General features: G+C 42.8%; 1 protein-coding gene across 1 annotated transcript in view; it reads right to left on the reverse strand.

Moving 5' to 3' along the window:
* The window catches only part of LOC116150829 (uncharacterized), a 356,393-nt gene that overhangs the window by 319,759 nt on the left and 12,293 nt on the right, over positions 1–24,341 (reverse strand). The window contains exons 5-6 of the mRNA XM_031445971.2: positions 20,347–20,508; positions 14,403–14,610 (exon numbers count right to left, since the gene is read on the reverse strand). Of these exons, the coding sequence (XP_031301831.2) occupies positions 14,403–14,610; positions 20,347–20,508 (370 nt within the window). The remainder of the gene's footprint in view (positions 1–14,402; positions 14,611–20,346; positions 20,509–24,341) is intronic.

Raw genomic sequence — 24,341 nt, forward strand, 5'->3', positions numbered from 1 at the left:
ATATGTCTTTTCTCCTCTCTCCTCATAACTATTTCCTTTCATCTCGTCTCCTCTGTCCTCATGACCATTTCGAAATCTCCCATCTCCTGTGTCCTGATAACGATTTCAAAATCTCTGTTCTCTGCTCTCACCTCTGTTCTGTTTAGTATTCCACAGTCTCTCCTCTCACCTCACTACTGTTTCCAGATCTCTCATCCTATCTCGACGTGATCATTTCTAAATCTTTCCTCTAACCACTCTCCTCATATCGATTTCCAAATCTCTATCTCCTGATAACGATTTCGGAATCTCTCTTCTGTGCTCTCCCCTCTCTAAGCCTAACTATTCCAAAATACCTACTGTCTCCTCACAAATGTTTACACATCTCTCCTCCTCTTTCCGCATAACTAATTCTAAAGCTCTCCTGTATGCTGTCTTGTCATAAATAATAATATCTCTTTTCTCCTGTCTCCTTATAAGTATTTCTAAACCTCTCCTGTGCTGTGTCCTCTGAACGATTTCCAACTCTCCTTACTCCTCATAATGAGTTCCAATTTTGTCCTCTCATGTCTCGTTTTAATTAATTTGAGCTCTCCAGTATCTTCTCATAACGCTTTCCAAATATCTCTTCTGTGCTATCACCTCCCTCCTCATAAGTATACCAAAATCTCTACTGTCTCCTCACAAATCTTTACAAATCTCTCCTCCTCTCTCCACAGAATGAATTCTAAATCTTTCCTCTATCCGCTGTGCTCGGAAATTTTTACTAATACGTCTTTTCTCCTCTCTCCTAATAACTATTTCATCTCTTGCCTCCTCTGTCCTCATGACCATTTCGAAATCTCCCATCTCCTGTGACCTGATAACGATTTCCAAATCTCTCCTATCTCCTGATAACGATTTCGGAATCTCTCTTCTGTGCTATGTCCTCTCTCCAACTAAGGCCTCCAAAATACCTACTGTCTCCTCACAAATGTTTACACATCTCTCCTCCTCTTTATGCAGAATTAATTGTAAATCTCTCCTGTATCCTCTCTTCTCATAAATATTTAATAATACCTCTCTTTTCCTATGTCCTCAGAAGTATTTCTAAATCTCTCCTGTCCTGTGTCCTCTGAACGATTTCCAAATCTCTCCTATCTGCTCACAAGGATTCTCAAAACTGTCCTCTCTGCTCTCACCTTGTTCTCTTTAGTTTTCCACATTCTCTCCACTCTCCTCACAAATGTTTCCAGATCGCTCATCCTAACTCCACATAATTAATTCTACATCTTTCCTCTAACCTCTCTCCTCATAACGATTTCCAAATCTGTTTTTTCTCCTCATAATTATTTCCAAATCTCTCGCCTCTCATCTCTCCTCTTAATTAATTTGACATCTCTCCTCCTATATCCTCATAACGATGTCCAAATCTTTATCTCCTGATAATGATTTCGGAATCTCTTCTGTGCTATCCCCTCTCTACGCCTAACTATTCCAAAATACCTACTGTCTCCTCACAAATGTTTACACATCTCTCCTCCTCTTTCCGCATTATTAATTCTAAAGCTCTCATGTAAGCTCTCTTGTCATAAATAATTAATGATATCTCTTTTCTCCTGTCCCCTGGTAAGTATTTCTAAAACTCTCCTGTGCTGTGTCCTCTGAACGATTTCCAAATCTCTCCTTTCTCCTCATGATGAGTTCCAATTTTGTCCTCTCATGTCTCGTTTTAATTAATTTGAGCTCTCCAGTATCTTGTCATAACGATTTCCAAATATCTCTTCTGTGCTATCACCTCCCTCCTCATAAGTATTCCAAAACCTCTACTGTCTCCACACAAATGTTTACAAATCTCTCCTCCTCTGTCCGCATAATTGCTTCTAAATCTCTCCTCTATCCTCTCTCCTCATAACTATTTCGAAATCTCCCGTCTCCTGCGTCCTGATAACGATTTCCAAATCTCTCCTATCTGCTCACAAGGATTCCCAAAACTGTCCTCTCTGCTCTACTTCTCTTGTCTTTAGTATTCTACAATCTCTCCCCTCACCTCACAACTGTTTTGAAATCTCTCATCCTGTCTCCACATAATAATTTGTAAATCTTTCCTCTATCCTCACTGCTCATCTTTCCTTTGATCTCTTTTCTCGTCTCTCCTAAGAATGATTTCCAAATCTCTCCTGTCTCATCTCTCCTCATAATTAATTTGAGTTCTCTCCTCCTATCTCCTCATAACGATTTCCAAATATCTCTTTTGTGCTATCACCTCCCTCGTCATAAGGATTCCAACATCTCTGCTGTCTCCTCACAAATGTTTACAAATCTCTCGTCCTCTCTCTGCATAATTTCTTCTAAATCTCTCCTCTACCCTTTCTCCTGATAACTATTTTGAAATCTGCCCTCTCCTGTGTCCTGATAACGATTTCCAAATCTCTCCTATGTGCTCACAAGGATTCCTGAAACTTTCCTCTCTGCTCTCACCTCTCTTCTCTTTAGTATTGCACATTCTCTCCCCTCTCCTCACAACTGTTTCCAGATCGCTCATCCTATCTCCACATAATGAATTCTAAATCTTTCCTCTAACCTCTCTCCTCATAACGATTTCCAAATCTCTCCTTTCTCCTCATAATTATTTCCGAATCTCTCGCCTCTCACCTCTCCTCTTAATTAATTTGAGATGTCTCCTCGTATATCCTCATAACGATTTCCAAATCTCTATCTGCTGATAACGATTTCGGAATCTCTCTTCTGTGCTATCCCCTCTCTACGCCTAAGTATTCCAAAATACCTACTGTCTCCTGACAAATCTTTAAAACTCTCTCCTCCTCTCTCCGCAGAATGAATTCTAAATCTTTCCTCTATCCGCTGTGCTCGGAAATTTTTACCAATATGTCTTTTCTCCTCTCTCCTCATAACTATTTCCTTTCATCTCGTCTCCTCTGTCCTCATGACCATTTCGAAATCTCCCATCTCCTGTGTCCTGATAACGATTTCAAAATCTCTGTTCTCTGCTCTCACCTCTGTTCTGTTTAGTATTCCACAGTCTCTCCTCTCACCTCACTACTGTTTCCAGATCTCTCATCCTATCTCGACGTGATCATTTCTAAATCTTTCCTCTAACCACTCTCCTCATATCGATTTCCAAATCTCTATCTCCTGATAACGATTTCGGAATCTCTCTTCTGTGCTCTCCCCTCTCTAAGCCTAACTATTCCAAAATACCTACTGTCTCCTCACAAATGTTTACACATCTCTCCTCCTCTTTCCGCATAACTAATTCTAAAGCTCTCCTGTATGCTGTCTTGTCATAAATAATAATATCTCTTTTCTCCTGTCTCCTTATAAGTATTTCTAAACCTCTCCTGTGCTGTGTCCTCTGAACGATTTCCAACTCTCCTTACTCCTCATAATGAGTTCCAATTTTGTCCTCTCATGTCTCGTTTTAATTAATTTGAGCTCTCCAGTATCTTCTCATAACGCTTTCCAAATATCTCTTCTGTGCTATCACCTCCCTCCTCATAAGTATACCAAAATCTCTACTGTCTCCTCACAAATCTTTACAAATCTCTCCTCCTCTCTCCACAGAATGAATTCTAAATCTTTCCTCTATCCGCTGTGCTCGGAAATTTTTACTAATACGTCTTTTCTCCTCTCTCCTAATAACTATTTCATCTCTTGCCTCCTCTGTCCTCATGACCATTTCGAAATCTCCCATCTCCTGTGTCCTGATAACGATTTCCAAATCTCTCCTATCTCCTGATAACGATTTCGGAATCTCTCTTCTGTGCTATGTCCTCTCTCCAACTAAGGCCTCCAAAATACCTACTGTCTCCTCACAAATGTTTACACATCTCTCCTCCTCTTTATGCAGAATTAATTGTAAATCTCTCCTGTATCCTCTCTTCTCATAAATATTTAATAATACCTCTCTTTTCCTATGTCCTCAGAAGTATTTCTAAATCTCTCCTGTCCTGTGTCCTCTGAACGATTTCCAAATCTCTCCTATCTGCTCACAAGGATTCTCAAAACTGTCCTCTCTGCTCTCACCTTGTTCTCTTTAGTTTTCCACATTCTCTCCACTCTCCTCACAAATGTTTCCAGATCGCTCATCCTAACTCCACATAATTAATTCTACATCTTCCCTCTAACCTCTCTCCTCATAACGATTTCCAAATCTGTTTTTTCTCCTCATAATTATTTCCAAATCTCTCGCCTCTCATCTCTCCTGTTAATTAATTTGACATCTCTCCTCCTATATCCTCATAACGATGTCCAAATCTTTATCTCCTGATAATGATTTCGGAATCTCTTCTGTGCTATCCCCTCTCTACGCCTAACTATTCCAAAATACCTACTGTCTCCTCACAAATGTTTACACATCTCTCCTCCTCTTTCCGCATTATTAATTCTAAAGCTCTCATGTAAGCTCTCTTGTCATAAATAATTAATGATATCTCTTTTCTCCTGTCCCCTGGTAAGTATTTCTAAAACTCTCCTGTGCTGTGTCCTCTGAACGATTTCCAAATCTCTCCTTTCTCCTCATGATGAGTTCCAATTTTGTCCTCTCATGTCTCGTTTTAATTAATTTGAGCTCTCCAGTATCTTGTCATAACGATTTCCAAATATCTCTTCTGTGCTATCACCTCCCTCCTCATAAGTATTCCAAAACCTCTACTGTCTCCACACAAATGTTTACAAATCTCTCCTCCTCTGTCCGCATAATTGCTTCTAAATCTCTCCTCTATCCTCTCTCCTCATAACTATTTCGAAATCTCCCGTCTCCTGCGTCCTGATAACGATTTCCAAATCTCTCCTATCTGCTCACAAGGATTCCCAAAACTGTCCTCTCTGCTCTACTTCTCTTGTCTTTAGTATTCTACAATCTCTCCCCTCACCTCACAACTGTTTTGAAATCTCTCATCCTGTCTCCACATAATAATTTGTAAATCTTTCCTCTATCCTCACTGCTCATAAATCTTTCCTTTGATCTCTTTTCTCGTCTCTCCTAAGAATGATTTCCAAATCTCTCCTGTCTCATCTCTCCTCATAATTAATTTGAGTTCTCTCCTCCTATCTCCTCATAACGATTTCCAAATATCTCTTTTGTGCTATCACCTCCCTCGTCATAAGGATTCCAACATCTCTGCTGTCTCCTCACAAATGTTTACAAATCTCTCGTCCTCTCTCTGCATAATTTCTTCTAAATCTCTCCTCTACCCTTTCTCCTGATAACTATTTTGAAATCTGCCCTCTCCTGTGTCCTGATAACGATTTCCAAATCTCTCCTATGTGCTCACAAGGATTCCTGAAACTTTCCTCTCTGCTCTCACCTCTCTTCTCTTTAGTATTGCACATTCTCTCCCCTCTCCTCACAACTGTTTCCAGATCGCTCATCCTATCTCCCCATAATGAATTCTAAATCTTTCCTCTATCTCTCTCCTCATAACGGTTTCCAAATCTCTCCTTTCTCCTCATAATTATTTCTGAATCTCTCGCCTCTCACCACTCCTCTTAATTTATTTGAGATGTCTCCTCGTATATCCTCATAACGATTTCCAAATCTCTATCTGCTGATAACGATTTCGGAATCTCTCTTCTGTGCTATCCCCTCTCTACGCCTAAGTATTCCAAAATACCTACTGTCTCCTGACAAATCTTTAAAACTCTCTCCTCCTCTCTCCGCAGAATGAATTCTAAATCTTTCCTCTATCCGCTGTGCTCGGAAATTTTTACCAATATGTCTTTTCTCCTCTCTCCTCATAACTATTTCCTTTCATCTCGTCTCCTCTGTCCTCATGACCATTTCGAAATCTCCCATCTCCTGTGTCCTGATAACGATTTCAAAATCTCTGTTCTCTGCTCTCACCTCTGTTCTGTTTAGTATTCCACAGTCTCTCCTCTCACCTCACTACTGTTTCCAGATCTCTCATCCTATCTCGACGTGATCATTTCTAAATCTTTCCTCTAACCACTCTCCTCATATCGATTTCCAAATCTCTATCTCCTGATAACGATTTCGGAATCTCTCTTCTGTGCTCTCCCCTCTCTAAGCCTAACTATTCCAAAATACCTACTGTCTCCTCACAAATGTTTACACATCTCTCCTCCTCTTTCCGCATAACTAATTCTAAAGCTCTCCTGTATGCTCTCTTGTCATAAATAATAATATCTCTTTTCTCCTGTCTCCTTATAAGTATTTCTAAACCTCTCCTGTGCTGTGTCCTCTGAACGATTTCCAACTCTCCTTACTCCTCATAATGAGTTCCAATTTTGTCCTCTCATGTCTCGTTTTAATTAATTTGAGCTCTCCAGTATCTTCTCATAACGCTTTCCAAATATCTCTTCTGTGCTATCACCTCCCTCCTCATAAGTATACCAAAATCTCTACTGTCTCCTCACAAATCTTTACAAATCTCTCCTCCTCTCTCCACAGAATGAATTCTAAATCTTTCCTCTATCCGCTGTGCTCGGAAATTTTTACTAATACGTCTTTTCTCCTCTCTCCTAATAACTATTTCATCTCTTGCCTCCTCTGTCCTCATGACCATTTCGAAATCTCCCATCTCCTGTGTCCTGATAACGATTTCCAAATCTCTCCTATCTCCTGATAACGGTTTCGGAATCTCTCTTCTGTGCTATGTCCTCTCTCCAACTAAGGCCTCCAAAATACCTACTGTCTCCTCACAAATGTTTACACATCTCTCCTCCTCTTTATGCAGAATTAATTGTAAATCTCTCCTGTATCCTCTCTTCTCATAAATATTTAATAATACCTCTCTTTTCCTATGTCCTCAGAAGTATTTCTAAATCTCTCCTGTCCTGTGTCCTCTGAACGATTTCCAAATCTCTCCTATCTGCTCACAAGGATTCTCAAAACTGTCCTCTCTGCTCTCACCTTGTTCTCTTTAGTTTTCCACATTCTCTCCACTCTCCTCACAAATGTTTCCAGATCGCTCATCCTAACTCCACATAATTAATTCTACATCTTTCCTCTAACCTCTCTCCTCATAACGATTTCCAAATCTGTTTTTTCTCCTCATAATTATTTCCAAATCTCTCACCTCTCATCTCTCCTCTTAATTAATTTGACATCTCTCCTCCTATATCCTCATAACGATGTCCAAATCTTTATCTCCTGATAATGATTTCGGAATCTCTTCTGTGCTATCCCCTCTCTACGCCTAACTATTCCAAAATACCTACTGTCTCCTCACAAATGTTTACACATCTCTCCTCCTCTTTCCGCATTATTAATTCTAAAGCTCTCATGTAAGCTCTCTTGTCATAAATAATTAATGATATCTCTTTTCTCCTGTCCCCTGGTAAGTATTTCTAAAACTCTCCTGTGCTGTGTCCTCTGAACGATTTCCAAATCTCTCCTTTCTCCTCATGATGAGTTCCAATTTTGTCCTCTCATGTCTCGTTTTAATTAATTTGAGCTCTCCAGTATCTTGTCATAACGATTTCCAAATATCTCTTCTGTGCTATCACCTCCCTCCTCATAAGTATTCCAAAACCTCTACTGTCTCCACACAAATGTTTACAAATCTCTCCTCCTCTGTCCGCATAATTGCTTCTAAATCTCTCCTCTATCCTCTCTCCTCATAACTATTTCGAAATCTCCCGTCTCCTGCGTCCTGATAACGATTTCCAAATCTCTCCTATCTGCTCACAAGGATTCCCAAAACTGTCCTCTCTGCTCTACTTCTCTTGTCTTTAGTATTCTACAATCTCTCCCCTCACCTCACAACTGTTTTGAAATCTCTCATCCTGTCTCCACATAATAATTTGTAAATCTTTCCTCTATCCTCACTGCTCATAAATCTTTCCTTTGATCTCTTTTCTCGTCTCTCCTAAGAATGATTTCCAAATCTCTCCTGTCTCATCTCTCCTCATAATTAATTTGAGTTCTCTCCTCCTATCTCCTCATAACGATTTCCAAATATCTCTTTTGTGCTATCACCTCCCTCGTCATAAGGATTCCAACATCTCTGCTGTCTCCTCACAAATGTTTACAAATCTCTCGTCCTCTCTCTGCATAATTTCTTCTAAATCTCTCCTCTACCCTTTCTCCTGATAACTATTTTGAAATCTGCCCTCTCCTGTGTCCTGATAACGATTTCCAAATCTCTCCTATGTGCTCACAAGGATTCCTGAAACTTTCCTCTCTGCTCTCACCTCTCTTCTCTTTAGTATTGCACATTCTCTCCCCTCTCCTCACAACTGTTTCCAGATCGCTCATCCTATCTCCACATAATGAATTCTAAATCTTTCCTCTAACCTCTCTCCTCATAACGGTTTCCAAATCTCTCCTTTCTCCTCATAATTATTTGCGAATCTCTCGCCTCTCACCTCTCCTCTTAATTAATTTGAGATGTCTCCTCGTATATCCTCATAACGATTTCCAAATCTCTATCTGCTGATAATGATTTCGGAATCTCTCTTCTGTGCTATCCCCTCTCTACGCCTAAGTATTCCAAAATACCTACTGTCTCCTGACAAATCTTCAAAACTCTCTCCTCCTCTCTCCGCAGAATGAATTCTAAATCTTTCCTCTATCCGCTGTGCTCGGAAATTTTTACCAATATGTCTTTTCTCCTCTCTTCTCATAACTATTTCCTTTCATCTCGTCTCCTCTGTCCTCATGACCATTTCGAAATCTCCCATCTCCTGTGTCCTGATAACGATTTCAAAATCTCTGTTCTCTGCTCTCACCTCTGTTCTGTTTAGTATTCCACAGTCTCTCCTCTCACCTCACTACTGTTTCCAGATCTCTCATCCTATCTCGACGTGATCATTTCTAAATCTTTCCTCTAACCACTCTCCTCATATCGATTTCCAAATCTCTCCTCTTAATTAATTTGAGATATCTCCTGCTATATCCTCATATCGATTTCCAAATCTCTATCTCCTGATAACGATTTCGGAATCTCTCTTCTGTGCTCTCCCCTCTCTAAGCCTAACTATTCCAAAATACCTACTGTCTCCTCACAAATGTTTACACATCTCTCCTCCTCTTTCCGCATAACTAATTCTAAAGCTCTCCTGTATGCTGTCTTGTCATAAATAATAATATCTCTTTTCTCCTGTCTCCTTATAAGTATTTCTAAACCTCTCCTGTGCTGTGTCCTCTGAACGATTTCCAACTCTCCTTACTCCTCATAATGAGTTCCAATTTTGTCCTCTCATGTCTCGTTTTAATTAATTTGAGCTCTCCAGTATCTTCTCATAACGATTTCCAAATATCTCTTCTGTGCTATCACCTCCCTCCTCATAAGTATACCAAAATCTCTACTGTCTCCTCACAAATCTTTACAAATCTCTCCTCCTCTCTCCACAGAATGAATTCTAAATCTTTCCTCTATCCGCTGTGCTCGGAAATTTTTACTAATACGTCTTTTCTCCTCTCTCCTAATAACTATTTCATCTCTTGCCTCCTCTGTCCTCATGACCATTTCGAAATCTCCCATCTCCTGTGTCCTGATAACGATTTCCAAATCTCTCCTATCTCCTGATAACGATTTCGGAATCTCTCTTCTGTGCTATGTCCTCTCTGCAACTAAGGCCTCCAAAATACCTACTGTCTCCTCACAAATGTTTACACATCTCTCCTCCTCTTTATGCAGAATTAATTGTAAATCTCTCCTGTATCCTCTCTTCTCATAAATATTTAATAATACCTCTCTTTTCCTATGTCCTCAGAAGTATTTCTAAATCTCTCCTGTCCTGTGTTCTCTGAACGATTTCCAAATCTCTCCTATCTGCTCAGAAGGATTCCCAAAACTGTCCTCTCTGCTCTCACCTTGTTCTCTTTAGTTTTCCACATTCTCTCCACTCTCCTCACAAATGTTTCCAGATCGCTCATCCTAACTCCACATAATTAATTCTACATCTTTCCTCTAACCTCTCTCCTCATAACGATTTCCAAATCTGTTTTTTCTCCTCATAGTTATTTCCAAATCTCTCGCCTCTCTTCTCTCCTCTTAATTAAGTTGAGATCTCTCCTCCTATATCCTCATAACGATTTCCAAATCTCTCCTATCTCCTGATAACGATTTCGGAATCTGTCTTCTATGCTATGTTCTCTAACTAAGGCTCCAAAATACCTACTGTCTCCTCACAAATGTTTACACATCTCTCCTCCTCTTTCCGCAGAATTAATTCTAAATGTCTCCTTAACCCTCTCTTCTCATAAATTTTTAATAATACCTCTCTTTTCCTGTCTCCTCAGAAGTATTTCTAAATCTTTCCTGTCCTGTGTCCTCTGAACGATTTCCAAATCTCTCTTTCTCTTCATAATGAGTTCCAATTTTGTCCTCTCATGTCTCGTTTTAATTAATTGGAGCTCTCCATTATCTTCTCATAACGATTTCTAAATATCTCTTCTGTGCTATCACCTCCCTCCTCATAAGTATTCCAACATCTCTGCTGTTTCCTCACAAATGTTTACAAATCTCTCGTCCTCTCTCTGCGTAATTTGTTCTAAATCTCTCCTCTACCCTTTCTACTGATAAGTATTTTGAAATCTGCCCTCTCCTGTGTCCTGATAACGATTTCCAAATCTCTCCTATCTGCTCACAAGAATTCCCAAAACTGTCCTCTCTGCTCTACTTCTCTTGTCTTTAGTATTCTACAATCTCTCCCCTCACCTCACAACTGTTTTGAAATCTCTCATCCTGTCTCCACATAATAAATTGTAAATCTTTCCTCTATCCTCACTGCTCATAAATCTTTCCTTTTATCTCTTTTCTCGTCTCTCCTCAGAACGATTTCCAAATCTCTCCTGTCTCATCTCTCCTCATAATTAATTTGAGTTCTCTCCTCCTATCTCCTCATAACGATTTCCAAATCTCTCTTCTGTGCTATCACCTCCCTCGTCATAAGGATTCCAACATCTCTGCTGTCTCCTCACAAATGTTTACAAATCTCTCGTCCTCTCTGTGCGTAATTTGTTCTAAATCTCTCTTCTACCCTTTCTCCTGATAACTATTTTGAAATCTGCCCTCTCCTGTGTCCTGATAACGATTTCCAAATCTCTCCTTTCTCTTCATAATGATTTCCAATTTTGTCCTCTCATGTCTCGTTTTAATTAATTTGAGCTCTCCATTATCTTCTCATAACGATTTCCAAATATCTCTTCTGTGCTATCACCTCCCTCCTCATAAGTATTCCAAAACCTCTACTGTCTCCTCACAAATGTTTACACATCTCTCCTCCTCTTTCCGCAGAATTAATTCTAAATCTCTCCTTAACCCTCTCTTGTCATAATTTTTAATAATACCTCTCTTTTCCTGTATCCTCAGAAGTATTTCTAAATCTTTCCTGTCCTGTGTCCTCTGAACGATTTCCAAATCTCTCCTATCTGCTCACAAGGATTCCTGAAACTCTCCTCTCTGCTCTCACCTCTCTTCTCTTTAGTATTGCACATTCTCTCCCCTCTCCTCACAACTGTTTCCAGATGGCTCATCCTATCTCCACATAATTAATTCTAAATCTTTCCTCTAACCTCTCTTCATAACGATTTCCAAATCTCTCCTTTCTCCTCATAATTATTTCCGAATCTCTCGCCTCTCACCTCTCCTCTTAATTAATTTGAGATGTCTCCTCGTATATCCTCCTAACGATTTCCAAATCTGTCTTCTGTGCTATCACCTCTCTTCTTCGAAGTATTCGAAAATACCTACTGTCACTTAACAGATGTTTAGAAATCTCTCCTCCTCTCTCCGCATAATTTCTTCTAAATGTCTCCTCATTAGTATTTCGAAATCTCCCCTTTACTGTGTCCTCAGTTTGATTTCCACATCTCTCCTATATCCCGATACCGATTTCCAAATCTCTCTTCTGTGCTATCACCAGTCTACACGTAAGTATTCCAAAATACGTACTGTGTCCTCATAAATATTTAGAAATCTCACCTTGTGTCTCCGCGTCATTAATTCTAAATCTTTCCTTTGTGCTCTCTTCTCATAAGTATTTGAAATCCCCCCTCCCTGTGTCCTAATAACAATTTCCAAATCTGTCCTCTCTCATGTCTTCTCATAATTCATTTGAGTTCTCTACTCCTATCTCCTCATAACGATTTCCAAATCTCTCTTCTGTGCTATCACGTCTCTCCTCCTAAGCATTCCAAAATCTCTAATGTCTCCTCACAAATGTTTACAAATTCTCCCCCTCTCTCCACATAATTAATTCTAAATCTCTCCCCTATCCTCTCTCGTCTGGAATTTTTCATAACACCCCTTTCCTCCTCTCCCCTCATAACTATTTCAAAATCTCCCCTGTCCTGTGGCCTGATAACGAGTTCGAAACCTTCCAATCTTTTCACAACGGTTCCCAAATCTCTCCTCTCGTTTTTCCTCATAACTGTTTCCAAATCTGTTGTATGTTTTTATCTCTGCACGTAGTTCTAAATCTCTGCTCTATACTGTCTCATCATATCTCTTTCCTAACATGTCTTTTGTCTTGTGTCTTCATAACTATTTACAAATTTCTCTTCTCCTGTGTCTTCATAAGCATTTTAAAATCGCTCCTATCCCCTCTTAATTATGTAGAAATTTATCTTGAAATCTCTCTTCTCATATCTCTCTAGAAATTTATTTCTGAATCTCTCCTCCTCTGTCCTGATAATGATTTCCAAATCTGTCCTGTGTGCTCTCACCTGTCTCCTCTTAAGTATCCTGAAATCCCTCCTCTGTTCTCACAAGTGTTTCTAAATCTCTGATCATATCGCAACATAATTAATTCTAAATCTGTGTTCTATCCTCTCTCCTCATAACTCTTTCCTATCTCTTCTCCCATAGCCCCATTACGATTTCGAAATCTCTCCTCTTTGCTGTCACCCGTCTCCTCTTTAGTATTCCTAAAACTCTCTTCTCTCCTCCCAAGTGTTTCGAAATCTTATGCCCCCTCTCCACAGAATTTATTCTAAATCTCTCCTCTACCGTCATATGTCTCTCCTAATATCTCTTTTCTCGCCTCGCCTCATAATCATTTTCAAATCTCTTCTCTCTCCCCGTAACTGTTTCGTAATCTCTCCTCCTGTCTCCTCATATCGATTTTCAAATCTCTCAAGTATTTCTAAATTTGTCCTCTATCCTCGTAACTATTCCCAAACCTCTGCTCTTCTCTCCTCTCCCGTTATAACTGTTTCCTTATCTGTCTTCTGTCCTGTCTCGTCATAAGTATTTCCAAATCTTTCTCTCTCCTTTGTCCTCATAACTGTTTCCAAATCTCTCCTCTGTCCTCATAACTATTTTCTAATCTCTGTTGTATCCTCTCTCCTCATAACGATGTCCAAATTTCTGTTCTGTGCTCTCACCTCTATCGTCTTTATTCCACAATCTCTCATCTCTTCTCATAATTCCAGATCTCTCCTCTATCCTCATAACTTTGTCCAAATCTATCGTCGTCTCTCCTCGTAACCATTTCCAAATCTCTCATCCCTCCTCATAACCATTTCCAAATATCTCCTCTCTGTTCTCTCTTTTCTCATCGTATTTCCAAATCTGTCCTTCTTTCTCCTAAGTATTTCTAAATCTCTCCTCTCTCTTCTGAACAATTCCCAAACCTCTCCTCTGTCCTCTCTCCTATTTCCAAGTATGTCTTCCCTCCTCCTTTGTGATAACTATTTCAAAATCTCTCCTATCTGCTGATAACGATTTCCAAATCTCTCTTCTGTGCTCTGTCCTGTCTCATCATAACTATTCCCAAATCTCTCTTCTTCCCTGATTACCACTTTCACATCTCACCTCTCTTATAACTATTTCCAAATGTCTCCTTCTCCATCCTTTCTGTTTCTAAATCTGTCCTCTCTCCTCATAATTATTTCTAAATGTCTTCTCCTCTCTCCTGGTAACTATTTGCATATCTCTCCTTTCTCCCCAGAACTATTTATAAATCTCACCTCTCTCCTAATAACTATTTTCAAGTGTCTCCTATATCCTCTCCCCTCCTATTTCCAAATTGCTCCTCTCTCGTCTCTGATCATAACTATATCTCTCCTCTATCCTCTCACCGATTTCCAAATCTCTCCTCCCTGTTCTTTCCTCTCTGCTCATAACAATATCCAAATCTGTCCTTTCCCATCATAACTATTTCCAGATCTCTCCTGTACCCTTTCTCCTCTTTCCTCATCACTATTTGCAAATCCCTCTCTTCTGCCCTCAGACTTGAACCTCCGACCTCCTGCACGCTATCCCTATACTCTCCACCCCTGACCTGTAGCCTCACTCTGGCTCCCGTACTTTCCTCACACTCACCTTTCTCTCCTGCACTGAGGGGCTATGCTTGCTGAGTCCCTGGTTCCTCACCCTGTGTTGGAGCCTGGAAACTCTCACAGCAGAGCAGTGAGCTCCTCACACCCTCCCACTCCAGCTCCACCTGCTCTGACCGAGTCCAGACTGATGGTGTCTTCTCATAGTGGGACAATGGATACAAGTACCTACCATGTGCTTCCGCTTATGACCACTTCCCAGTAATGGCGGCCACTGTCAATGAACACGTTTCCAGCTACACCATAGCTCCCCTGGCTGGTGAAGCGTTCAGGCGTGTGGCTCTTTTTGGAGGAGGATTCATCACGTTCCACCGTCAAGTTATCATGGGACACCTTTAGCTTGCGATGTGCAGATTTGGGGTCCAGTTTAAAAGGCTGGCCTGAAAAAAAGGTTTCACAAAAAGAGGAAGATGAAAACAACTGTACTTCCACCAGGCCAAAAACATGCTTTCATAATGAGATTGAGAAAGGATACAGTATGTCCCAGCCTTCATGCTCACAGTCAGTTCTAAGGTGCCGAAGCGCTAACTCTTCAACAACAGCACGGCCACAGATCAACCAAAACGGGGTATAAGCTCTCTCCCCGGCTCCCAGCTGTACAGACTGCCCCGGGCGAAGAGCGTCCCAGAAGCGAGGAGAAAATAGTCTTCAATCAGCTCAAAATGAGTTCATGCTCAAGAGATTTCAGACCAGAAACCAAACAAATCAAGATTGCAGATTTTAACAGAGATTCTAAAAGCTTACAGTAGTTTGCGTGTTCAAAATTAAAGCATCGCTTTCACGAGCTTAGAATGAATATAAAATTGTCTGTTTCAGCCCACAAGCTCAGGCCAAAAATGTGATGGTATCACCTGGGTTTTTAACTCCTAAGTTCATTTACAGATATAATAAGGCCTTCCCTATTTCATTATTCACATTTGTGTTTTCAAAATGGAACCCTTAGAAAATCTTGGCAGAACCACACCTAAACATCTTGTTAACCATTCGAGAATTCAGCATTGCTTTGGAGCACGCCCTGACACTCACCACCAGGTCGGGCACAAGGTGATGAAAGGCAGGAAATGAGTTACAACATGATGCAGATACCACGATGTCCCAACACTGCAGCCACTGCTGCGGTTGCCAGGCCCCTTCTGCCCAGCGCACAGCTCTCGGACAGTCACAGGGAAGGTCTGGTACGGCTGACTGTGGCAGGACACGATGCTGGCTGCGACACCGAGGCAGCAAGCTTGGGACAGTTTGCGTTACGGTCCCTTGCGAGGAGGCCAAAGGATGGCTAGTCGCTGCTTGGATACAAACATGACACGCCTCTAAAACCCTGACTTTTGGATCAGGGACCGGCATACTTTCTTTGGAAGAGGCAGATCGGAAATATTGTCAGCTATGCTCGCCATGTGGTTTCTCCCGGGGCTTTTTAATTAACACTGCTCAATAGACCCACGGATACAGAAAACAAACTCTGCTTACCAAAGGGGGGAAGGGCTCAATTAGCAGTTTGGGATGCACAGATGCATACTACTATATATAACATAGATAAGAAAAAGAAAAAATGCAAGGGATCCAAATGGGAAGAGAAGAGGTAAAGCTGTCACTATGTGCAGATGACATGATGCTATTACAGAAAACCCTCAAGGCTCCACACAAACTAGTAGAGCTGGTAACAGAATGGGGCAAGGGGGGAGGATACACCATCAGCCAGTGGCATTTCTTCACACTAACAATGACATGTCAGAAGAGGAAAGTAAAGGAACAATTCCTTTTAAAATAGCATCCAGAAACAAACTCCTGAGGAATAAACCTGACCAAGGAGGTGAAAGACTGACAGGGGGCGAACCAAACAACACTGACCAAGGAAATTAAAGAGGACTGAAAGAAATGGAACGATAGCCTATGTTCTGCGTTTGGAAGAATTAATATCGTTAAAATGGTGATACTACCCAAAGCAGTCTACAGATTTTACCCAGCACCTTTTCCACAGAACTAGAACAAATAATCCTAAAATTTATATGCAGTCACAAAAGACCCTGAATTGCCAAAGCATTGCTGAAGAAATAACCCTCCCAGACTGCAGACAACACAAGAGAGCTACAGCAAAAACAAGACCCAGGGACCAGTGGAACAGAACAGAGAGCCCAGAAATAAACCCACACACTTTTGGTCAATTAATCTTTGACGAAAGGGGCAAGAACATACAACGGAGAAAAGATAGTCTCTTCAGCAAGTGGTGTTGGGAAAACTGGACAGCAGCATGTCAGTCAGTGAAGCTAGAACACTCCCTCACCCCACACACAAAAATAAACTCCAAATGGCTTAAAGACTTAAATATAAGACAAGACACTATAAACCTCCTAGAAGAAAACATAGGCACGACATTATCTCACATCTCAGCAATGTTCTCCTAGGGCAGTCTACCCAAGCAATAGAGAGAAGAGCAGAAATAAACAAATGGAGCCTAATTCCCCTTACAAGCTTCTGCACAGCCCAGGAAGCCATAAGCAAAACCAAACAGCAACCTACGGAATTATCAGAGAAACGCAAATCCAAACTACAATGACGTATCACCTCACAGCGGTCACAAGGCACAAAGCTGCAGCTACGAGCTAAGTGGGTGCCAGGGAGGTGATATGCAACGTGTGCTGTGTGGCGTATTCGAAAGCTGTTGAGAAAGGAAATCCTATCATCAGGGAAAAAACATTGCTGGTAACTCCATGAGGTAATGGGTATTTTAAACTTACTGTGGTCATCGCTTCTCTACATAGTGACATGAATACGCAAGTAAGTGCATATATACATAGACACACACGCATATACACACGCATTAACTCATTACGCTGTAGCTCTTAAAGAGTGTTGTACGTCAACTATATCTCAATAAAACTGGAAGGAAAAAAACAAATACCTTGGGAAAAAGTAACTAAAATAGATAAATAACAAGGCCTACTGTACAGCGCAGAGGACTATATTCATTATCTCATAATAGTCTACAACGGAAAAGAAACTGAAATAACTGACTTGCTGTACTGAACACCTGAAACTAACATTGTAGATCAACTGCTCTTTAATAAAAACTAAAATTAAAAGGAAAAGGACCCTGGTGTCCTAGCATGGAGGCAGCCATAGACCATAAGCAAAACAGACGGGCACGGCTGTGTGCCAATAAAACTTAGTCTGCAGAACCAGGCCGCTGAGTCTGGCCCGGGGGCTGCAGGCTGCTGACGCGTTTCAGCATCCTGTCCGTGTCAAAGAGAAGCGTAAAGGGGAGCTGAGAAAATCCTCAAGAGCTGAGCAGGGGAGCGAGCGTTCTCTCAAAGGCCGTAAGACCTGGCCCTACCGGATTACCGAGCTACTAGGGGTCAAGGAGGAACTAAGACAACAAGACCCTGAAGATGCTTTTGCTTAAAATAGTCCAGTTTTCACCAGTGGAAGATAGAACATGCATAAACCTAACTGGACAGTCATGGGAGGAGGAGGAAGGAGCTCCGTAAAGGCCCCCGTGGCTGACAACGAAGGCCGTGCTCTGCTTGCCCTTCTTCAGTGCGGAAGAGCAGCGGTCAGAGCCCCCGGGAAGGCTGGGCTCACGGCGCTGAGAGCCAGCGGGCTCGTCTCCGCTCCAGCCTCACCCGCAGGGCGCCGAGCGGGCTCAGGCCCCACCTGCCGCGTCCTCGGGGAGCAAAGCCCGCCCGTGCCCAGGTGCGTTTCCCGAAGACACTGTCACCGACTCTGTCCAGGTTCAAGGCCTTTGCCTCAACAAGGACAGATGAGCTCAGGGAACAAATTAATCCTTTACTTGCCTAAAGAATTCGTTTCCTTGTAATATTTGTAGAACCTCGGAGTTTGGCAAACTACGGCCCAAAGCCAGCCCACTGCCTGTGGTTGCCAGTAACGTTTCAATGACCACGGCCGCACCACGTTTTTGCACGACAATGGCAGAGCTGAACACCTGTGACCTGGCTAGACCATCTCATCCGCACAGCCCCAAATAGTTACCATTTGGCACGTAACAGAAACAGTGTGCCAACCCCTTGTAGGGAACTTAACGTCCCATCGATGACTGCACGTCTGGAAAGAGATGACATTACCTGTCTAAGCGAAGTGAACGCATTGTCTTTTGTAAAACCGATGAAGCACAAATTTCAAAGATCTGTTCTACAGAATTAACCTCAGTGTGTGTGTGTGTGTATTCTTATTTAATCTCTAAAAATGTTTCCTTCTTTACCAGCAGAGACACTGAAAGGCAAAATCAGCTTGTTTAAGAATACATGTCTTCAAGCAAGGGAAACTTAAGCCAATCAAAAAGACAACCTACGGACTGGTAGAAAATATTTGCAAATGATATGACTGACAGGGGCTTAATTTCCAGAGTATATAAACAGCTCATACAACTGAACAAAAAAACCCAAACAACCCAATCCAAACATGGGCAGAAGACCTAGACAAGCAATTCTCCAGTGAAGACGTACAAATGGCTGACAGGCACGTGAAAAAATGCTCAACACTGCTAATTATCAAAGAAATGCAAATCAAAACTACAATAAGGTATCACCTCACACCAGTCAGAATGGCCATCATTCAGAAGTTCACAAATGATAAATGCTGGAGAGGATGTGGAGAAAAGGGAACCCTCCTGCACTGTTGGTGGGAATGGAGTTTGGTGCAGCCATTATGGAAAAAGTATGGAGATTCCTCCAAAAAGTAAAAACAGACTTACCATATGATCCAGCAATCCCACTTCTGGGTATATATCCAGAGGGAATGCTAATTTGAAAACATTCATGCCCCCCAATGTTCATAACACCACTATTTACAACAGCCAAGACATGGAAACAACCTAAATGTCCATCGGCAGGTGACTGGATAAAGAAGTTGTGGTGTACTTATACAATGGAATACTACTCGGCCATAAAAGCCATAAAAAAGAATAAAATAATGCCATTTGCAGCAACATGGATGGACCTAGAGATTGTCATTTTAAGTGAAGTAAGCCAGAAAGAGAAAGAGAAATACCATATGATATCACTCGTAAGTGGAATCTTAAAAAAAAAAAAAAAAAAAAAAGGACACTATGAACTCATCTATAAAACAGAAACAGACTTGGAGACTTAGTAAACAATCTTATGGTTACCAGGTAAGGGAGTGAGCAGCAATAAATTTGGGAGTTTGAGATTTGCAAATGTTAGTCACTACATAAAAAATAGATGGAAAAAAACAAGTTTCTTCTGTACAGCACAGGGAACTATATTCAGTATCTTGCAATAATCTTTAATGAAAAACAATATGAAAACGAATATATGTATGTAGACGCATGACTGGGACACTGCTGGACACCAGACATTGACACATTGTAACTGACTGTACTTCAACAAAAATTTTTTTTTAAGTATGTGTCTTAAACACATATATCTGGAGTAAAATATAGTTATCTGACTACTGAGATAAGGATTTGGTTTCAGTGGGGGGCTGGCTGGCTGGCAACCCTATAACATGGTGTCATATTGACAGACTCTAATTTGCTCTCTCGTGGGAGGTCTTATGCAAAGAAATACCATACTGTGTAATAGAATATTTCTAGATCAAAAAGATGTAAAGAAAGAAGAAAAGATAAAACAAAACACATGTGGGCAGGGAGGGAGACGATAGTGTGACAAGCTGCACGTCCAGCCGGATCTGTCTTGGCTGCAGGGGCTGTCCCGGGTACGGGGGGACATTTCCCCTCTCCCCTCGCCCCTGACCGCTAGGTACCAGCCCACCCACCCCAGCTGGGGCAACCAAACCTGACTCCAGACAGTGCTCCGAGTCACGCAGGGAGCCAGAATCACCTCTGATGGAGACCCACAGCCTGGGGCAGGCATCTGGAGTACAACAAAGAACGCCTGAAGGAGGAGTTACTAATTTGCTATTCTGCTACGGAAAAGAATGCTCCTGGCCATTTCCAGAGCCCCAGCTCCGTCTCAGGCTGGGAACCGAGAGGCATCTGATGCAAAATCCACCCCTCCTTGCTTTTTTACAGGCTGGCCTTTTTGAGGCTGTCAGCGATGCCAGAGACAGAGAAAAGGAGCAGCAAGGGAGCTAGAGGCAGCTGAAAGGAGCGCAGATGAGAGACAGCTCGCGGCACGTACTGTTTGTCTTCAACTTCCCAGGCTCACTGCTGCGGCTGCCCGCCTGGTTGATGGCCTTGACGATGAAGATGTACTTGGTGCCGCTCTGCAGACCGTGGACCGTGTAGTGGTTCTGCTTGATGTTGGGCACGATCATCCAGCTGTCGGCCGAGTTGCACAGACCTGCAAAGCCAAGCAGACGGGATGGGTTTTGGGTGCGTGGGGCAAATTTGCACAACGTCAAGGTCGCGTCACTTGAGGTTACTTGAACTATAAATGGAGAGCTCTGTCCCTTCTTAGGAAGACCACCGATCAACTGAAGCGCCCACTGTCCTGCTCACAAGCAGGATGGCAACCTGTATTTAGTATTAGAGCTTCCCACTGTGTGCTCTGAATGGAAAAACCAGCGAAGATGGTCATATTGCAAATTCTGTTGAGCGTGGAGAGGAGCAGCAGGGGCGGTTCTGTCCAGGGTCTTCAGGACCGACCGTCTACAGGCACGATGTGTGACTAGGTGCTGTGGGATGAAAAGAAAGCAAGTGACCGCGGAGTCCCTCCCCTGCACCCTCCCCCCCATGCTCATTACAACGATCTTCACATTTTGGATCTCATCAACTTGGAGACTCAGAAAAGGTGAGAAGCGACCTGAGTCACATATGAGAAACTGACTTCACTAATGTCTATGTAGTAGATTGCGCTTTTTGGTTTTTTGTTTTTTTTTTTAAATTGAAGTAGAATCAGTTTACAGTGCTGTGTTAATTTCTGGCGGACAGCATGGTGATTCGGTTTTATTTATATATTCCTCTTCATAGATTGCATTTTTGCCTCTAATCCTTCACTCTGCCCTGGATCCAGGCCTAAGTGACTTTGCAGCTTTTCCCTCTAAAGGCCTTGAGACAGTTTCTGCTGCCCGGTTGTACCTCTGCTGATGCCTTGCAGAGACCATCACAACAGCCTCCACAGCTGCTGCCTCCTCCTCCAACACATAGTATTACTAGCAAAACCGCCTGGCCCCAGGGCACCACTCTTCGGCAGCATTTCACTTTGAGAGCCACGCTGCTGCGGGCTCCATTTAATCCCCCAAACGCCCCTAACAGGTGGGCAGTATTCTGACCTTCATTGGCTAGGTCAAAGGACAGAGAGGTTGAGTAACTTGTCTAAAGTCACACAGGACACAGGTGGTGGAGACAGGCAGCTGGCCGCCAGGCCGCATCCTCTCAGCACCGCACTGCGGGTAAAGGTGGAAGCAAGCACCAGGCGTCGCTTGAAGACTATGGGTTGAGTAATTGCTCAGAGTAAGCGGACAGGGCACAGAGATTTTAAAAGCTCCCAGGTGATTCCCTGTGCAGCTAGAACACTGGGTGAGAGAACCACTGAATGTGGCAAAGCAAAGACATTCTGAGGGAAGATATGGATGAGGAGGTACGTGAGTTCAGGGGGCTTCCACTGGAGGGATGCTGTCCACCCTGAGGTGGGGAGGGGGCTAGGAAAAAAAAAACTGGTCAGAGACCCTACTTCACACTCAAAAGGATGGCTAGTATCCACAAAATGAAAAATCGTAAGCGTTAGCCAGGATGTGGAGAAACTGGAACCCTTGTGCTTTGCTGATAGGACTAGAATCTGGTCCAGCCACTGGGAAAAATGGTACAGCAATTCCTTGAACAAACATAGACTGACCGTATGTTCCCACCGTTCCTCTTCTGGATCTGTATAACCCAAATGAAGGCAGGTACTGGAACAGATACTCATTCACCCATGTTTATAACAGCATTATTCACGAGGGCTAGGATGTGGAAGTGACCTGATTCTCCATCCCTGCATGAACAGATAGACAAAATGTGGTCCATCCATTCACTACAGTGTTTCCAGTCTTAGAATGGAAGGAAGTCTGTCACATGCTACAGGATGGATGGACCTTGAAGACTAACGATGCTAAGTGAAATAAGCCAGTTACAGAGAGACAAATGCTGTATGATTCCACTTATATGCAGCACCTAGAGGACACAAATTCCTAGAGACACAGAAAGGAGAAGGTGGGTACTAGGGGCGGAGGGAGGGAGGAATGGGTAGTGAGAGTTCAACGAGGACAAAAGTTTCAGTTTAAGAAGACGGAAAATTTCTGGGGACGGATGAGGGTCGCACATCCAACTGTATGTTTAAAAATGGAAAAATGCTAAGTCTTGTCTATGTTACCACAACAAAGCACACACAACAAAGAAGGCAGAGCCTCTACTGACCATTCTCCAAGCGAATGGCTGTCCGTGGCCAAGGACAGCGACCTCAGTGGGCTAGAGTTGCTCATGACCCACGGCTCCTCTAGGACATCTTCCACTCTGTGCTGGCTCCTCGGTGAGGGCAGAGCTGAACACTCTGCAGCACTGTGAGCCTGGACTTCGAGTCCACAGCCTTCCACGGAAAACACGTTCCATTGTCCACACCTCAAGAATTCCCTGTTGCTAGGTCACAGGTTCCATGACAGCACCTATTTTTTCTTCCCTGATGGGGGGAGTATGTTTACTAATGGACCGTAAGAGTCCACTGGCAAGATCTACGTGGCCAATCCAGACATGTCCCTTCACCACTTTGTCCTCCCCCAGAAGTGGTAGCTAACTCCTCTCCCCCGGAGTGTGACATGTTTAAAGCAACGGCATCCCATACATGCAGGTGTTCGCAGACGTGGCACACACACTGTGGGGGTTCCGTCGTCAAACTCTGCTGACACCTGACACATTCAGAAACATGCCCTTCACTCATGGGAAATGACCTCCTTCCGCTTGAGTCTCGGGGTCACGTGAGTAAGGCAGTGTGGACGCTGTGAGGGAAGTCCTCACGGGTGAGATATCAGTCAGCTGAGATGGAGAAGAGCCTCAGAGGGGGCTTCTGTGAGGAATGAGACACGTCAGGTCAGCTAGCCAGCACTGGGGACGAAGTCTTACGTCCTTTGCTCACAGCGTTTCCATGCTAAGACACTGATCCCAAGGAAGCGAGCAGAGAAACGTACAAAGAAGTTAAGTGAAACACACAGCCAGTGAGCTTTCGTAAGTCAGGTCACAACTGGGACGAAGAGGAAGAAAAAGCCCATTTGGAGGATCCATGCAGTAAACCATTGTACAGCCTTATAATGGGACAGCAAATCCACGTTATGTTGGATGAGGAAAAATTTCCCAATATTGCTAAATTAAAAGCCGATTTCAAAAATATGTAAATAGCATAATGCTGTTGCTTTTAGAAAAGGGGGGAGGACAGGAGAAGATGGAGATGTGGGAACATCTTCCCCGACATGGCAACGTCTCTCTGACAAGCCTTGGCCCCCCTTACCTGTACAGGAAGGAAACGACTCTTCTAGGGATGGAAAGGGACAGTGGACAGTAAGGGCCTAACAGAGCCTCACTTCACATGGGTAAACCCCGGCCGTGCTGCAGGGGCAGCTGGCAAGCCAAAGGCAGAGCTGCTGGTGGGGAGGGTGGGGAGGGTGGGCTGGGCCCTGGGGAACTCTGGTGGGATGCTGGCCAGGTCACTACTGGTAGATGGTTCTTCATAAATGCTAAAGGGCAGCAAATATGGACCAATGTGGGGTTTTTGTTTTTTTTTAATTTAAAAAAATTTATTTAATTTTTTGTTTAGGGGGGAGGTAATTAAGTTGATTTATTTTTTTAATGGTGGTACTGGGGGTTGAACTCAGGACCTCATGCATGCTAAGCATGCACTTCACCAGTTGAGCTATACTCTCCCACTGAGTGGGTTTAATATAAATTGTTAGCTACGGATACACACATGTTCATTTACGTATACATGTGTTTTTGCCTAATTTCTATCATGACAAAGCTTATTTGGGTAAAATTGTATACAGAAATCCTATTTAAAGACCATGGCCTTATATGGAGACAGAGAGAGGGTCCCCCTCCTGCTCAGGGGACAGACAGAGGGCAGCTCCTTCATCTCCAACACTCAGCCCCGCCTTCCGGCCAGGAGCTGCCGCCCTTGGGACGGTGCCTCTCAGGACACATGGGCACTCC

The sequence above is a fragment of the Camelus dromedarius genome, chromosome X (genome assembly GCF_036321535.1).
Source record: "Camelus dromedarius isolate mCamDro1 chromosome X, mCamDro1.pat, whole genome shotgun sequence".
Lineage (NCBI taxonomy): Eukaryota > Metazoa > Chordata > Mammalia > Artiodactyla > Camelidae > Camelus > Camelus dromedarius.